At 38.2% G+C, this 17,827-nt stretch overlaps 1 protein-coding gene and 1 long non-coding RNA gene across 4 annotated transcripts; both read left to right on the top strand.

Moving 5' to 3' along the window:
* The first annotated feature begins 11 nt into the window (after positions 1-11).
* On the top strand, positions 12-2,504 carry LOC124253456. The gene is made up of 2 exons (XR_006892218.1): positions 12-480; positions 944-2,504. It is a non-coding gene; the product is annotated as an uncharacterized LOC124253456 (long non-coding RNA).
* A 3,671-nt stretch (positions 2,505-6,175) lies between these two features.
* Positions 6,176-16,939, top strand: LOC124253438 (golgin-45-like). 3 transcript variants are annotated; one of them, XR_006892214.1, is made up of 7 exons: positions 6,176-6,726; positions 7,313-7,389; positions 8,396-8,518; positions 8,944-9,072; positions 9,632-9,851; positions 10,588-14,313; positions 14,386-16,939. XR_006892214.1 is itself a non-coding variant. In XM_046687206.1 (6 exons), exons 1-6 carry the CDS (start codon positions 6,202-6,204, stop codon positions 10,747-10,749), a joined length of 1,236 nt encoding a protein of 411 aa, XP_046543162.1. In that variant the 5' UTR covers positions 6,176-6,201; the 3' UTR covers positions 10,750-16,939. The 3 variants fall into 3 exon arrangements, 1 of the variants encoding a protein (XP_046543162.1); XR_006892213.1 differs by having other exon boundaries at positions 10,588-14,427; positions 14,500-16,939; XM_046687206.1 differs by having other exon boundaries at positions 10,588-16,939.
* The last annotated feature ends 888 nt before the right edge of the window (positions 16,940-17,827 follow it).

The raw sequence follows: 17,827 nt of genomic DNA, 5'->3' as shown, positions 1-17,827 counted from the left end.
GGCAAGGGGAGATAACCGAAACAGCTCCTCTCGTAAGCACAAAAACATGGTCAGAAAAATGTGTCAAAACAGGGGGGTGCTTTTACGCGCATTTGTAACGTTGCCTCTGATTGCACAAAGAATACAAATACACAAATGAAAAGACGGATAACAAAACTAGAGACATTTTTTTTCATAGTTTGACAAATGTGACGTCAAATGTTGACTTTGTGAAGGTGAAAACTTCCGAAGTGTAAAAAACATATTTATCCAAAGCGCACATGTCTATAAAAAATCTCATAGGTAGACGAATTATCAAGCTTCAATCTGCACTATGAATTGTATTTTTTTAACAACGTGTTCATGTCGAAATAAAAATGAAAAGGACCCCACCGTCTATACCGGAAGTACTTTTCCCTAGCGATCAAGTGACAGACAGAGCCTGCCAGCTGAGATCGTGTTTGTCAGCAAGCGTGGAAATACCGCCTTTCTACGAAATAGGTGAGTGACAACATTTTTCATGCTTGCAATATGATGTATCCTGAACTAATGAACAAATATACACCATTTATTACCGCCAATCAATCCAATTATGATATATACTTGGCCTAAATAACGTGCACACTGGGTTGACCTATTTTTTCGTGAAATTGACATGGTTATCAAAAATGAAATACTGACAGTGAATGACAGTAAATGTGATTGTGTGTTACTGTTAGTATATACAAGTTAGCAACATTTGGCAGTTGACCATTTTTGTATTATCTCTGTTTTCAGTTGCATTCCATTTACAAAATCCCTCCACATTTTTTTAAGTTATATAAAAATTGCCATTGTTGATGAAATAACAATAATATGTAATCAATTATTTACTGTTTAAGCCTTGGGCCATTAAATTGTCACGATCTAATTAGTGCCATACTGTTAAGAAAATATGTTAATTTTTATTTTCCTTAATTTTCAGGACCAGGGCTGACCAGCTGAAGAGAAGAAGCCAGACTACTTATGTTTTGCAAAGTGACAGAGATTGGTCGCTATTGTTTCTTCAGATTTTATTATTATCATGCAACTTGACCTGTATGCTGTTTTTGTGATATATTTTAAACAGTTATACCTGCCATATATTGACAGTTTGTGATAGAGTTGAAAGCGCAGGACTGGATAGCACTCTTTCAAAGAAAATGTTTCTTCATCATATGTTGTGCATTGATCTGCATTGATCTTTGCCAAAATGGATTCATATGACCCAGGATCATGAAATAACTTGCAACTGAAACTGTATTTGTTGGAAACTATTTGCTTAAGTATTTATGATCATATTCAAAAGACACCTAGACAACGGCCTCTAATATAAATATCAGATATGTTATATAATGTTATCAATCCATCATGTATGAGATATTGGATATGATATAAAAAGGCTTAGCTAAGATTCTACATGCTCCTTGGGCCAGGTTTTTGTTTTCAACCCTGTGATATATATTTTATGTATTATGTAGGAGTTTCTAGAACCTTATTTATTCATTTCGTTGTGGTACATACGCTGTCTGTAGAAAGGAGCAAGAGGTCCCTATTTTACTTGATTTTACTTATTTTGACTCCAGAGACTTTAGTTAACATGAAACTTGCCTTGTATGCATGTATTGTCATTTTCTAGTCATTTCTGGTCATTAATACATGTCACTAGTGGCCAGTTTGTAATATGTTTGAAACAGCAGAATTGGGTACCAATCTGTCAGTGACAGATTTTGTCATTGAATATATTATATATGTCACTTTTATTGCAGACATAGATACACATGATGCCATTTAACAATCTACAATGCATGCAAATATTTTTCAAAAGGATAGAAATATTTTTAAAAATACCCTAGCAAATATATGGTTGGAAAGAAATGTGATAACGTTTTTATGGAGTGATTGTGTTTGAATGCTGATAACTTTTTTATTATATTTTTTTGGTGTACAAAACAATATGTATTTGGGTAACTTGTCCTTTCCTCTAGCTCCACATAATATTTCAGGTTAATTGTACACGTAGAACTGTAGATATTCTTCGGAATGCATTTAGATCTCATGACCTTCAAATTTCAAGGTCAAGCACATTTTTATAAATAGCTGTAAAATATTCTTATTCAACTTTATTGTCACTTTTTTGGGGTAGAAAGACCTGTCTTACCATGACAATGACTATGTATACTTATTTTGCTTATGTTTTACTCGTTTTCAGACATTATTCATGAAAGCTGTGTGAAAGTTTTAAAAATGATTGATACGGTGCTACGCTTACAGGGTCTCATTTTCATATTGTATAATGTAAATATATGACTATTACCACCAAAATGGATAGACAAGATACCAATACAGAGATAGAATACTTACACATACTTTTTTGAAGTGCAGAAATATTTTTGAAATGTTCCTAACCAAAAAAAATGGCTGAAAAAAAAAAGTCATTTTTTTTTTCTGTGGGTAGGTGTCTTGTAACTCTAATAACTTTGTAATAATAATTTTTGGTATCATAATCAAAGTGTTTTGTTGTTATTGAAACTTCATTCTATCAACACACCAAATTTGGTTTAAAAATTCCTATAAATAAAAAATGACTGGTAATGCCTTACCTCTAAACAAAATGTAACAAAAATTACATTCCAACCTACCTACCATAAATTTTAAAGAGCTGTAATCGGAACCACAATTTTTTTTCCATTTGGCCTTGTTAATAATTTCAGTATATATTAATTTATAAATATTATTTGGGATAGCGGAATGGGATGAACTCTTAGTCTTACCATTCATTGATTTTGTCAGTTACACAACCTCTAAATAATTGGGGCTGTGGATTAGCCCAGTAGTTAATGCTTCCACTATAGACCTGTGTTAGAAGCCCCACATGGGTGCAATGTGTGAAACCCATTTTTGGTGTCCCCTGCTGCAATATTGCGGGATTATTTCATGTTAGAAAGTTCAACAGGCAAATTTAAACTTTGCAAGTTATAAATCGGGAGTCACTCTCTGAAAATCCAATCAATATTTTCATCCCTCAAAATAATTGTCACAGGTTGCCCCAAATACAATGTGTTCCTCTTTCTGACGCTGTTGCTGTTTTTAGAATAATTCATGAACTCCATTAGCTGAAGCTAAGAAAATGAAGGATGATAACGTGTAGACTGATTAAATTGATGTAAAGAATATTTTGAAAAATGTTGGCAAGACTATGGAGTGGTGCTAAAAAATACAGCAATAACCTCAGACCAGTGACTCTGGGTCTCGTTAGATCTTGCATGCCTCTTTGATCCTTAGGATTAGCTGTGATCTGATTAGGGCACATTGAACACCGTCTATAGCCCTTGGATCCCATTTCCATCCATGTACTCCTTCATGATCATTAGAGTTAGCTACACCTTTCCTGAACTCTCCTTTAATGACTCTTAGGGTTTGGCACCTCTTGCAAGGATTGATTTTGCTATACCCAGGCTGCACCAGTCAGTGTTCATTCTAGCCTTAATAAAAAGTGGGCCTGTCCCCAGTTATGTGGGCCATTTAGAAAATAGTGTGGGTCATGTCAAATTACTGTGACTTGTGAGAGATACAGTACCTAGTTGTTACTAATTTGAGTTCACTTACTTATACAATATTTGACGTCCAGTACAGGTAAGGTCAACAATTTGAACAAGGGAAACAAAAAAAAACCCAAGATTTGTTCAACATTTATTGAACAGTTAGGATTAATTCAAAATGACTTTGAAACAATGAACACTCCAACACTGAAACAACAGTTTCACAATAGTATTTAAACATCACAAGTCGATGCTTAGCAATGAAAAATGACAATCATTTTGTTACAATCAGGTAATGTCAGTTTTTAATTTTCAAAATCAACTTCAAAGTATAAACTGAATACTTGTTACGCTTAATAATTTCCTCAACAGTCAGACAAATATATTGTCCTCAATACTTCTGAACACTTCAACACTGTACAGTGTTCTATCAGAATCAATTTATGTTAAAAGCTGCAACCACGTATTTTGAAAAACATGTGGACATGATACATCGTCCTGGAATTTCTCCTCAGACCCATCCTCTTTTCAGTAACATTGTCACAGTTGGTTGTGCTCTCTGTCACCATGACAATGTTTTTGCTTTTTTTTGCGAAAACAGAAAGAATTTTTGATTGACATCGGCATTTGACAGACGGTGTGTCCACCATGGCAACAAAAGTATAAAACTGCTACATGCAACATGATTGGATCACTCAAAGAAACCTATCAATCGGAATCTGTTTTACAAAGAGCATCAGATTTTCTTATAACACTGAATTATAGGCTGCGCACTGTCGTTTGCAATAGCTTGCAATTGAAAGTGACATGCAGAGTTCTTGGTACTCAAAACAACAGCTCGCTTCAGTGAGGGAGGGTTGCGCATTTTGTTTGTTAAACTAAGCCTGTGTTTTGAGTTGACGCTTGAAAACAAACTCGTAATGCATTTCAGATTTATGTTTAATATCTCGAGTGCGCCAACACGTCCCTCCAGTATTTTAAAAGTGCGCCATATGAACTTGCAGTGCGCGAATGGCGCAAGGGCACGGCCTAGAATGAACACTGACCAGTGCTGGTAACTTTTATTGTCGGGTTGCATGCTGTGTATGTAACATTTTCTACCACCACTGCATGGCAGCAGTTTCATTGGCATAAACTGCCCATATTAAATAAATCATTTCCTGTTGTGTGTATCACTATCAGCTGAATCAGTTACGGGAAGTGAAATAATGAAAATAAGTAAGCTTCCATGTTTATAAATCAGTTTACAGTTTTGTGAGGACAAGTGGAAACAGAATTGAATTTATGATTGAAAATGTCAGGTATTGCTATCAGTCAAAATATCCCTCCAGACCTCCAGTTTTGTGAGAGGTTATGGAGATAGTGAAGCTGGCCGTGAATATCCCTCCAGACCGCCAGTTTTGTGAGACGTTATGGAGATAGTGAAGCTGGCCGTGAATATCCCTCCAGACCTCCAGTTTTGTGAGAGGTTATGGAGATAGTGAAGCTGGCCGTGAATATCCCTCCAGACCTCCAGTTTTGTGAGAGGTTATGGAGATAGTGAAGCTGGCCGTGAATATCCCTACAGTTTTGTGAGAGGTTATGGAGATAGTGAAGCTGGCCGTGAATATCCCTACAGTTTTGTGAGAGGTTATGGAGATAGTGAAGCTGGCCGTGAATATCCCTACAGTTTTGTGAGAGGTTATGGAGATAGTGAAGCTGGCCGTGAATATCCCTACAGTTTTGTGAGAGGTTATGGAGATAGTGAAGCTGGCCATGAATATCCTTCACAATCTGCTGACAAGGAATTGTCAACATGGTGTAGAAAATATTTTAATGGTGTAACCTGATTAATTCACTTCATTGCAGCTGTTGCAGGTAGTGAGAAAAAATGAAATCGTACCCTGATTTGCCTATCAAACACCCCTTTCAATCCTCCTGGTGAGCCACCATGTTGTCTTCCTTAGTGTTAGTTGTGGGGCAGGGCATGGTCAGCTTCCTGTTTTAACAAATAAATCAGACACCGTTTGAGGAAACGCTGTACATTATTATCAGGTTTAGAGTTTCTTAGAGAAAAGGGCCACTGTGTGTGCATAGAAAAGTGAACAATCAGGTGCTGATGACTTTCTAAATGAGCACTAATTATTGTCATAGCTCCCATGGTCCAGTGGTTGGGTATTGGCTAATTAGGTTAACTCAGCTGGAAAAGTGATTTCACTTCTCTGTGTGTCAAAGTTATTGATTCATTTACCTGTGCTGTGCCGTCTCCATCTTTTCTCGCACTCCTGGCTGCTCCTCTCTTTGCACTCCTGCCTCGTAATAAATAGTGAACTGAAATATGTTTTTAAGTACTTTCATAATGGATATGTAGCTTTATCATGTTTAACATGATTAGATGAGCAGTTGGCGTGAGGAAGTACCTTATATTCTTTATTAATGTGGTGAAGAGTCCTTCAAAGTATGAATATTATGAAGAACAAATATGACAAGAGCATGAATTTGCTTCTCTTAGATCTGTAATAAAAACTGATACTGTGCTAGGTGTTTCACAAGGTAACATGGTAATGATGGACCTTATTAATAGAAGGTGGGTTCAAACCCCTGGCTGATTATCAGCTGCCATTGAAACGCGTTCAGTATGTTCATTTTCCAGACATATTTGTTCCAGAAATTCAACAGAATCATGCAAGCAGCTCAAAAGAAAAAATCTCCACAAGAAACTGTGTTGTTGAGGCATCCACGACCCAAGTATGATTTCCAAGGGAAAAAACTTGCCAAGAAAACAAATAAACAAATAACTTCAAAACCAGAACCAGATCAGATCACCTCCCAAGCACCTCCCACACAGACAATAGTAGCCAAGCCAAGGGAGTTATCTGACAACCAACAGCAAGTGCAACATTTTGCTGAGCATGACTTTAAAACTAAGAGTGCTGGTATTGTCAGGCCAGTACCTGCAGTGAGTGCACCTGCTGTACAGACCACAGTCCAGACTATTCAACTTCCACAAAAACCAATACAGGTGATAGCCCCTGTGACGGGCGGTACTCCACTGTCAAGGGAGAGCCGTTTCACTGTGCCAAGCCCCTCCTCCACAATTCTCCAACTTGAACAAGAGTTAGGAGTGGTCAGGCCCAGCAAGGATGAATACGATCGACTGAAGCAGGAAAACGAGCAGCTAAAACAGGATCTAGATGTTCAGCACAAGGTTGGGGCATCACTTTGTTGCTAGTATCATGACAGCCTGCAGCTAAATTAGCTATACCACATGATTTTTTCATATTGCAGATAACTGAATATAAATAACATTGTCTGATAGCTGACATTCTACTGATTTCAGATCACTTTTCCTTTTTAAAATCGGACCATAAATAAATACTTTTGAGGCAAATAAAGCGTCGAAATTCGGGGTCCCGGTTTAGATCAATTTTGTTCATAATTACTGGAAAGTAGCGGACCGCTGCTAATGCACGTTCAGCTTGTTTAGCCACTAAACATTGTTGAACTTCTTGTAATAGTGGACAGTGTAAGATCTAATTAAATGAGCAGGGCCATGTTTGGGACGACAATTTCAAATGTTATTGTTACAGCCTGTTCATAAGGAAATGTTGAGTGACTATAGATACTCATGATCATGTATCCGTACGTTGCTTCCTACAGTCAGGATGATATTGACATGATGGAACAGGTTTCTCGTAGCTGATGATATTTGTAGTTGTCAAACTGTTCAGTGTTGTGTGCTGTTTGCGGTGTAAAACTACAATCAAACAAACAAGTTGTTGTGTTTGTTCCAGGTGAATACAGAGCTGAAGAAGCTGCTGATTGCTTCTGTTGGAGAGGATCTGGAGAGGCGTGTTGAGAGACTGGCTCGGTAAGCGCAGCATGCATACTGGAATATTGCCCCGGGATGCAGATAAGGGCCATTTAATGGTCTAAATCAGTACATTAACTGATGAAGGACAAAATATTATAGTATATTGATCATTGATTATGATATTCCAATTGTCCAGTATTGCTACAATAAATGACACTGACATGCAAATTAGCAGTTGCCTAAAACAGCGAGTTAAGCTGAATCTTGTTTCACAACTGTTCGTACATTGGTTGAACATGTTTAAAAATACCCAGCAGACTTGAACTCATATGGAGATAGATAACGTGAGTACCACAGACAGTCATCAGCACACAAAATGAATGATAGTGTGAGAGTAATGTTACAGTTAAATAATTTGCCGTGACAAAAGGTATAAGAGTCCCCTATGAACCAGCAAAACTTAAACACTGACAAGTCTAAAATATACAATAATATACTCAGCAGGAAAAAAAAAAACCATCAGTACGAATTCAAAATTAGATAGACATTTACAGTGAGAGCAGATATACAGTCTTGAATGTAGGTCAGCTAGATGAAGGCAGACAGATGTATATAAATCCATTGATGTGAAAGTCAGTGTGTGATTCTGTGTGTGTGTGTCAACACAACAAGCTGCCTTTATATAGCTCCAACACAGTTCTCGAGCATTCTAGTAAAGTTTGGTAGCATCATTATCCACTCAGAACTTTATGCGATTTTCTCAAACATACGACCGGTCAAAACAAAAATAAAGCCAAGGGAGGCAACTCTGGAGCACTATCTCAAAAGGTGTACAGCTAAAAAATACTATTGCCATTGAAAATGCATGATGCAAGATGTGAGCTGCAACCCACACTCAAAACCTTAAAAATTGTGACCCATAATAACTATCACTTAATCAATGATATTACAAATGACAAAAAAACACACTCTCGTAACAGTAAACAAGAGTGTTTAACGGTTTAACAGAGAGTTTAACAGAGTGTTCAACAGAGAGTTTAACAGAGTTTTTCTTGGCGGGTAGAGACAAGGCCGAGTTGTCGATGGAGGTCGGGGGCTACACCAGGAAGGTGACGGAGGACTACGAGAACCTGGACAAGGTGTCCATCCAGGCCGATATGTGGCGCACCAAGTTCCTTGCTAGCAGGTTTGTTACCATGGTTACAGGGGAAGTTACGGGGAAGCTCACCTACCCTGTTGAAAGAGTCTCAGTACTTAAAGAAAAGGACCTTCTACATTACATTGGAAAATGTCTGATGATTGGATCATTCCCACCTAGTCATTATTGCTAATATCCACCAGTTGTAATAAGTAATGATTACTGGTAATGGAGTTTGGAAGAACTCACAACACCTAGATTAGCCGTACTCGGAAAGCCAGGCAGAAGTGGGTCAGATGATGAGCAAAATGTGTCCTGTCTGAATCAACAATGATTTCTCTTCACTCTGATGACCTTTACTTCTACAAGGCTTGAATACTATAAGATAACATTAGTTATCCTGGTGGTAGTATAGCATTTTCCCTATGTAGGACATGGTGAATGTACAGTCTGTGTTGATCACATGTTGCCAGAGTGATGATTGACGAGCTGGCCAGTGCCCGAGCCTTCTACTCGCTTCAATACCAGGAGTCCCAGGATGCACTGCAACAGCTGCTCACAGAGAGGCATGAGTTGCGGGCAAACCTACTGGAAACCATGAAGTGAGTTATCTCCCTTATATGTTGTATTGTTGTTTAACACTGTTGTTCCAGATGACTTCTAATAATTGAGTTGTCCCAAGTGTGTAACATGATGCATTAACTAACAATTGGGATGTACATGTCTTACCAACAATCAGTGATACGATGAGCCTCTTTTATTCATTATTCTCTGGAGTAGAGTTCATGTACATCCTGTGCCAGCCTTCGAACAGTACATCAAGGTACAACGCTTGAAAAGGATACACAAGCTCCAAGCTGAACGAGTATTGGAGATTTGCAGCATATGTTATATTTGGGATTACACTTTCTTAGTAAAGTACAAATTCTAGTACATTTTGGGTTGAGTCCCATCCGGGATTCGAACCCACACCACCAGAGTCAGGCACCAGATCGCCAGCACACAAAGTCAGCCGCCTAACCCGCTCAGCCACCGAGACTTCAACAATGGCATATTTTAAATGGCATTGTGTAATTGTATTGGAGATTTGTTGTGCGTACTCTAAAACTCCAAGTTCTGTTGTGTTGTTATGCTGTTAACTCCACTCGCTAATCCTCGCAGGTGTCTTCAGCAAGTGAAAGGGGCCTTCGATCCCCTGAATGCTCACAAGTCGACAAATCTACTGTCTACAAACGTCATCGACCTGGCTCGAATGTCCCAACAGTTGTCGGAGGCAATCCGGTACCGCCTCCTACCCGGCAAACTCAACATCCAGACCATCATCAACATCGAGGACCAACTGGACAACTCCATGACCCACGCGGAGAGCTTCGCCAACCAGGTGAGTGTTGATACTGTCTTCCTGGAGACAGGGGCGGGGGGTAGCCTAGCGGTTAAAGTGTCAAGCCGAAGGCACGGGTTTGATACCCCACTATGATATTGCTGGAATATTGCTGAAAGCAACGTAAAACCATACTTCTTCAATTACTTACTCCTAGAGACATGTTTAATCTGCTGGATCATCTTACACGAGCAGCATGGGTGTCTCCTGGCTCAGTTGTCCAGCTGTTTGGTCTGCAACGGGGGCGACTTGTGGTTCAATTTGCATTTTGAGATAATATTAGTTTATTATAACAGTAGTACCCAACGCCATTGCAATAGAATTGCAATAGTTGTAACTATTTGTAAGAGTATTGCAAAGCTATCAAACCATCATGAAAATTATATTAATTAGTGTTGTAGTCAATATTGCTGACCACCATGTTTCCTCAGTTGTTACTCAAACCAAGGGAAGTAACTCTAGTTGGACATTGTTGTAATCCCTGCCTATCAACACACAATTGTACAAAATGAGTTTTCTGAAGCTTAATTTGTGTTATATATAACCAACTGCAACTATTTATATTATAAATCATTATGCAAGCTAAATTCCTAGGGATATCGTACAATTGTTAAGGCAAACAGTTGCAGTGTATCAGTAGTTAGGTAGTCACTCCAACTCAGTGGTGTCGGGGACATTTAAACATGTATTTTAAAGCCAGTAAATGATGGCATCTATGGCTCGATGTCTGTTTCAGCTGGTTGCAAGACAAACTAAGCTGGATCCTGTACATAAGTCTGTATCAGGGAATCTGTTTGGCCCCGGGTCACGTGTCGAGAGGTTCCACCCTGATGCTCGCTACGACAACTTGACTGTCAACTGTTGTGCCCACTGCAAGGGGGAAATCAGCGTGCTGTGAACAGAGATGAAGAAACAGAGAGGGGAAACAGAGAAGAGGAAAAGGAGAGAAGACTAACAAACGTGTCATAAACACATAAAAAGAGAAGAAACGTCACAACATCGTCACAGATTTTTATTTTAAATCAAATAATGCTGAACTTTAGATACAAATATCCCTATCATTGGTATGAGTCCACGTGATATCCCCAATGATAAAATGTTGTGTTTTATTTTTTACCGGTAATGGGATATGAAACAGATCGGTAGTACCTACATACCCAATGTTTTTATATATATTTGTGGTTAACTATGGTAACTGATGCTTTATGAACCAGTGCAATTTGGATTTCAGCTTTGATGTATATTATACATTGAAATTGTGTTAACCGTAACTCTGTGTAAATCAGTATTGTGCTGAAGACAGAGGTGAGCGTATTGTTTGTTGGCTGACAAGAAGATTGCTTGCTTTGCATCCTGCCCCGGTGACATAGGCTGGTGCTCACAATATCATACAGCTGGAATATTTGTGGGTGCCAAGTAAACACTTTTCAATACTTTGGTCAGAACCCCATTTGTTTCAAATCTGTGAATAACCTATCATGTACTCCAAGGTGCCCCATGCGTAATGTATGATGGTGTGTTCAGACAGAACCTTCTGTTTGTCATGCAGGACATACATACAAGGCAAACAATCGGTGAAGACTTTGCTGATGAGGTAACTGCAGGGGTGGAAGTAACTTTAAAATTGCTAGTGTACTCTGGTACAGTGGCACACGTAAACTCACTTGCCCTGATAATGTTTCCACTGTACCTGTAAAATATATTGATACAACATGACGATGACCATTACTGTATGGACAGTGTGTAGTAACACACAGTATAACAGTTTAAACAACAATAATAAACTACCTATTAAATTCAATATCTAAGAACTAAGAAAGGTAAACTGTGAAATATTTTATCACCAAAACGAAAGAGAACTGGCCGATAAACAAAAGAAAACATTGATATTTTCTTGTTGATTATATAAATAATAATAACATAATTAACATTGGAATGTCAACTGGACACTGGTACAGCGTGATATACAAATTTGCTTGCCTGACAGAAAAAAACACTGGACTGGGATGTTGGGCAGTGGGTTATTTCCACCCCTGTATCTGGTTTTGGAAACTGTGTGATGAGAAGATAATCATGAGAACTCCGCAGTTTAACTCCTTGAACCTTTTCCAATGTTCCTCAAGTCAGCGTGTTTACATGTAGGGGAGGTAACTCCTCCATGTCTATGCGACCTCCTGCTATGGAAGGTGATTTGTGTTGGTGTAGTCAGTCGGTGATGAGTGACCACGTGATAGTTCTCATCTTTTGTATGTTGATATGTTCTGTACTTCCAGAACTGAGAGAACAGCGAAAAACCTGTGTTTCACTTGCTCACTTTAATCCATTTAAATAGAAAATATGATATCTGAAAGAATCTTACTTTTTATTATAATTTGTTGGTAGATATTATGTGGTTATGATTAATCTCAAATATAGAACGAAAGTTTTTATTCTGTTAATATATTACAAAAGTCATACTGATTTTGTATATTTTAAGATGTTAAAGTAGGTCTAAAGTCTTTGCAAGTGGGACAACAGCCAGTCGTTTAAGATGAATGTTTTTGTTTCAGTGAATATTGACATTGATCAAAGTACATTGATCATGTTAAAACCCGATTAACCATCCCAAACTGGGTTCCACAGGAGATATTTGTGTAAAGAAATGATCCCACAATGCCTTGCAGACCATTTTGGTGTCATCTTTTTACCATAAGCAGAGATGCCAACCCTTACGCCTTGGGCGTAATTATGACGATTTGACCATTAAATTACGCCATTACACTTAATCTGCGAAAATTAGGCTTTTCCACTCGTTTTGCAAAAATCAATAAAGTGGATAAAATTTCACAGGGAATTTTTTTCGTAACGCACAGGTGAAGGGGTTCAGAAACGGCCTTACACCGATTGGAATCGCTTACTCTTAGCATCGAGCTCATTCCAATTGACTTGCAAGGAATTTAAGTATTTGTGTCGCCTGACCAACAATTTTCTATGTATGGAAATTCATAATGATTGGTCACATGTATTTCTGTCTAGAATCTTTCCTATTCATGTGAATGATCATTTTAAAAAGTAATTTTTATAAAGGTAATACCTTTCACTAAGTAAGTGTTTTTAGTATTACACTTTTTAGGTCCAAATTACACTTTTTCACCTCCAGTATTACACTTAGGCCCAAAATAGGGTTGGCATCTCTGCATAATGTCAGGATCACATAACATCAATAATCTCTCGCCACCAAAAAAGGGTTATCTGTGTTTTTACAGTTACTGCTGTATAGAAGATTGAGGAAGGTGGAAGAGTTACTGGTATATAGAATCTCAGTTTTGTGTTTTGTTGCAATGGTAGTTTAAATTTTGATTCATGTTGATCTGTTTGATAACAAGAGATTGAGATTGTGTATGTGTACATGGAAAATGTGTGTGTACTGAAGGGAACTCAAGAAGTGCCGACTTTAGGAGATACACCGTCTGTTAGACTGTTAGAGGAGTATTGCTAATTTGATACAACAGCGGCATATCAGGGGATATGATACCTTGACACTTCTCTTGGAGTTATCCCATTCTTACATTCACCAACATAATGTGTAACAATGATGTGTTACCATGGAAACTTGTTATTCCAGACATTTACTGTCCAGGTTTACAGGATTTCACTAACTATGACAGCTTGATAGGCTGTGGATCTATGGGAGTATGTAGCCAATGTGCTGTACCTCATGTTGTGATATGTACCATATTGTCGTGACTCATGTCTTGTATATCAGTGTTACAATTGTATATCATTATATATCTTGTATATCATTGTATCAGTGTGTATATATATATATTATTCTAGTCAAATTGTCTTCTGATTGGATAATGATTTTCCTATCAGTCAGACCTGCAGACTCTGTGCCACAGACAACAATGAATTTATCATTTATTTTTCATATACAGTGTCATGGGCAGCAGGAACCTTTTTTAATTTTTGTTAAACAAACTAGAAGAGGAATCTTCACCTGAATTGTGGATTTTGTGGTTTACATTCAAGTTAAAGAATAGAGCCACACATCCACTTTAAGAATGCTGCTTCAAGAAAGAAGGAACACAAATGATAAAGTCTAGTAATTATTTCATTGTTGCCTTAGGTCTTTTGGTTTGTTGAAAGAGGACTGACAGGATTGTGATTTACTGTGGAATTTTTGTGGGTCCATGTCTGTGACACACAAGTAACCCTTTCACTGTCAAACAAATCTTTTATTGCAAACTGAGACATAAAGCAACTTTGTCTCTTTTCTCTTTGGGGTGATCGGTAGTCCAGTGGTTAAAGTGTTCACTCATTATGCCGACCTGGGTTTGATTCCCTGCATGGTTCAATGTGTGGAAAACACACTTCTGGTTGACTGTCTCAAGGTGTTGCTGGAGTCTTCAACTGGCATAAAACAATACTCACTCTCTGGCTACAGCTGTGGGGCATGTATCGGATCATAATCAGCATTAAGGTAGATCTGTGTACACATCAACTTACTAACACATGTACGCAGGTGCAGATACAGATCATGATCAGCATTAAGGTAGATCTGTGTACACGTCAACTCACTAACACATGTACGCAGGTGCAGATACAGATCATGATCAGCATTAAGGTAGATCTGTGTACACGTCAACTCACTAACACATGTACGCAGGTGCAGATATTGTATGAAGAGGTGTGACATGAACTGTATGCTGTATAAGGTTGAGGATATCTAACAGTGCTATATCATGTGTATTGTACCGGTATGTATTTACACTAGTTGTTAAAGGACATAGGCATAAAATATTCTAAGCTTTAATTTTTGCAGCATCTCATTTTGTTACGGTAACCAAATTGTTTTTATGTAGTTCAGGTGGTTTAGCAGCAGTACAACTCTGTTTATGTGCAATATTTGGTTATAATACCATCCAAGGACTCCTTGAAGAAACTTGTGTTATGCCTATGATGGCATCATTATGGGAGTTCTTACCATTTTGTGTAATGGAATTTTTATTTGTTTTGTTGAGTTACACATGAAAAATCTCAATACCTTTTTTTCAGTTTTAAATGTAATCATTTAAGGTTCATGGAAACCATTTTTATATAATTACATATCATCCAAAACTGGCTTCCGATGATGATGATGATGGAATCTAGCCTAATTTCTTTTGCTATTACGTGTGTCTGGTCAAGACTCCAGACCGCCACCATATAGCTGGAATTTTGCTGAGTGTGGCGTAAAACTAAACTCACTCACTCACTGCTATTAAGTGTATGAACACCCTTCAGTAAAAGCTTTCTCTTATGTTGATATGTTCAGTATCAAAAGATGTAGGGTGAAGTAAACTGTCAGTCATCTCGCAGAGCTCTGACACACGTCTAACTGTCAGTCATCACACAGAGCTCTGACACACGTCTGTCAGTCATCACACAGAGCTCTGACACACGTCTGTCAGTCATCACACAGAGCTCTGACACACGTCTAACTGTTTAGTTTTTGTGTAAACCAGACATCTATTTCATCGTCAGCCAGCTGTGAGCTGCTGAAGAAGAGAACATCAGATTGTTATGGTAATGAGGCAGGGAGTCAAGGGGAGGTAATTGGTATTGATGACTCAGTCAAGGGGAGGTAATTGGTATTGATCGTTCAGTGATGGGAGCAGTCTCTTTATGGGAATTAGGGGTGCTTCACAATCTGCATGTGCAAATAACTCTTTTAGTGCTGGGGGAACAGCAAGAACAGCGTAGTGACGGTTATGAATGTTAAATGTGACTTAATGTACAGATTTCATTAAGTCTCTTTAAGTATCACAATGAATTTCATAGTATGGGAATTTCACATTCCAAACTCGTTTCACTAATTGGGTAATGATCATCAGGGCTGTGGAGAGTGTAGTGTCACTGTGGTATCCATGGAGACTGGTGTATACAAATTGTGAATCTTATTGATCCACAGTCATTCTTTTCATAGCTTCACCTTGCCCAACTTCTTTGCAAACAAAATAACCATAACCTTATTTGATTTCATGGGACTCTGTTAGCTCGATGGAAACTATTGGTCTGGGCTTAGTTCTCCTTTTGGTGTCCTTGGTCCAAATATGGTTGATTCATTCGTATTCATTTGGGTCCCCCTTTCTCTAAAAAGACCATTAAAATAGTGTACCGTTTGATATGGTTATTTTTCGGGTTGGAGACAGGTTCTGTTCAGGATTTATGACATTGTGTTATGTGCAAGAATCCAATTCTTTATCATGAGAAACGGAACTTTCAAATGGGTGCAGTTGGATGTTGTGATACTACACCGGACTTTTTTGTGTTAAATTTGTTTTATTGTACTTTCCAAAATGTGGAATCTTTTAATCTACCAGTAACTCTACCCGCCTTGTCATATAGCGCAGAGAAAACAGAATGTTACAATAATGATAGTAATAATAATCGTAATTATTGTTTTAAAAACTGGTAATGTATGTTGGCATGTGGTCCTTTGTACAGCCCACAAGTCACAGAGCAGTTTGTCACAGGGACTGGACTAGATGGGTATCCAATGGATGATTCTGAGAGTTATATAGCCTTTGGTCCAGACACAGACTACATGTGGTGTCTCCTGGTCACTCCTTCTCTTTGCACATATCAGTAAATGGGTACCCAGTAGGATTCAATGGCAGTGTGGCTGTTCACCCTCCAGCTACTCGTGAGACAGCTCGGGTTGTACATTCCTCAGGGAGCTGATAATGAAAATTCAAGAAATGATTCATTGACTTGGGTAAAAATATAGAACTCTGAGCATGGATTGGTGTGGATTTGGTGCATGGTGAATGTTAGAGAGGCCTGTTAACTGTGTGGACATTCAAGTAAAGATAGATGTAGAAAGACTCCTTTCTATATCTCCCTATCAGTGGTGCTGAATTCAATGGCTTGTGTAAAATGTGAGCAAAATGGAGTGTGGTGTCAGAATATCAGAAAGATATGAATATTTCATATTGATGTGATGAAGTGTATATTAATGAAAAAATGATGGTCCGGTTGTAAAGTATACATGAAATGTTGCATCTTTGTACAAAAGTTTAACTAAAAGTGCAAATATATATTTTAATAAATATCCTGTTAATCCATGTGATGTTGTTTCTTGTTTTGTAGATATTGTGTTGGTTGGTATTGGTTGGTGTTTCATGTTATATTCAGCCACTGTGACAACGTGCAATCCTTGAAACCAGGTGTGTTTAATACATTTCAGGTTTTGACTTTGTGGCTTGGAGGATTGGTGGTGCTCGTGCCGTCAGTCACTGGTTGATGTTTGAAATATGGCAGATCTTCGTTACACTGGTTCCACACAATATGAATTATTGGCAAGTGCTGCGTTTAGCAACATACATGTATGCACAAAATATTGCTGCCATGTTCAGCAACACTTGCATGTACTCACAGCATATTGCCAACAGTTGCCTTAGGCAACATTAATACAAGTGGCAGAATTTCTGTGATGCACAGACTCCATTATTTCACATACAGAATATCCAAAGCGTTCCTTTTACAGTCTTAAAGAATGTCTTTGTGACTCAATTGAATCTTTTGTATGAAGCAACGAAAGATGCCCCAAGGCAGGTCTTGACCTTCCAGCTGTCAGCCTTAAAGAGACACCGCCATTAAGTTTCATGGAATGTTCACTAGGGAAGACAACAAAATGTTTGTATCCGGTGATGTGACATTCCTGTAGTACTGATTCCATTGGATTGTGTTCGGTGATGTGACATTCCTGTAGTATTGATTCCATGAGATTGTGTCCGGTGATGTGACATTCCTGTAGTATTGATTCCATGGGATTGTATCTGGTGATGTGACATTCCTGTAGTATTGATTCCATGGGATTGTATCCGGAGATGTGACATTCCTGTAGTATTGATTCCATGGGATTGTGTTTGGTGATGTGACATTCCTGTAGTATTGATTCCATGGGATTGTGTTTGGTGATGTGACATTCCTGTAGTATTGATTCCATGGGA

The sequence above is a fragment of the Haliotis rubra genome, unplaced genomic scaffold (genome assembly GCF_003918875.1).
Source record: "Haliotis rubra isolate DU_JTF1 unplaced genomic scaffold, ASM391887v1 Scf540, whole genome shotgun sequence".
Classification (NCBI taxonomy): Eukaryota; Metazoa; Mollusca; class Gastropoda; order Lepetellida; family Haliotidae; genus Haliotis; species Haliotis rubra.
Note: the sequence above shows the minus strand (reverse complement) of the source record. Positions and strands in the feature narration are given on the sequence as shown.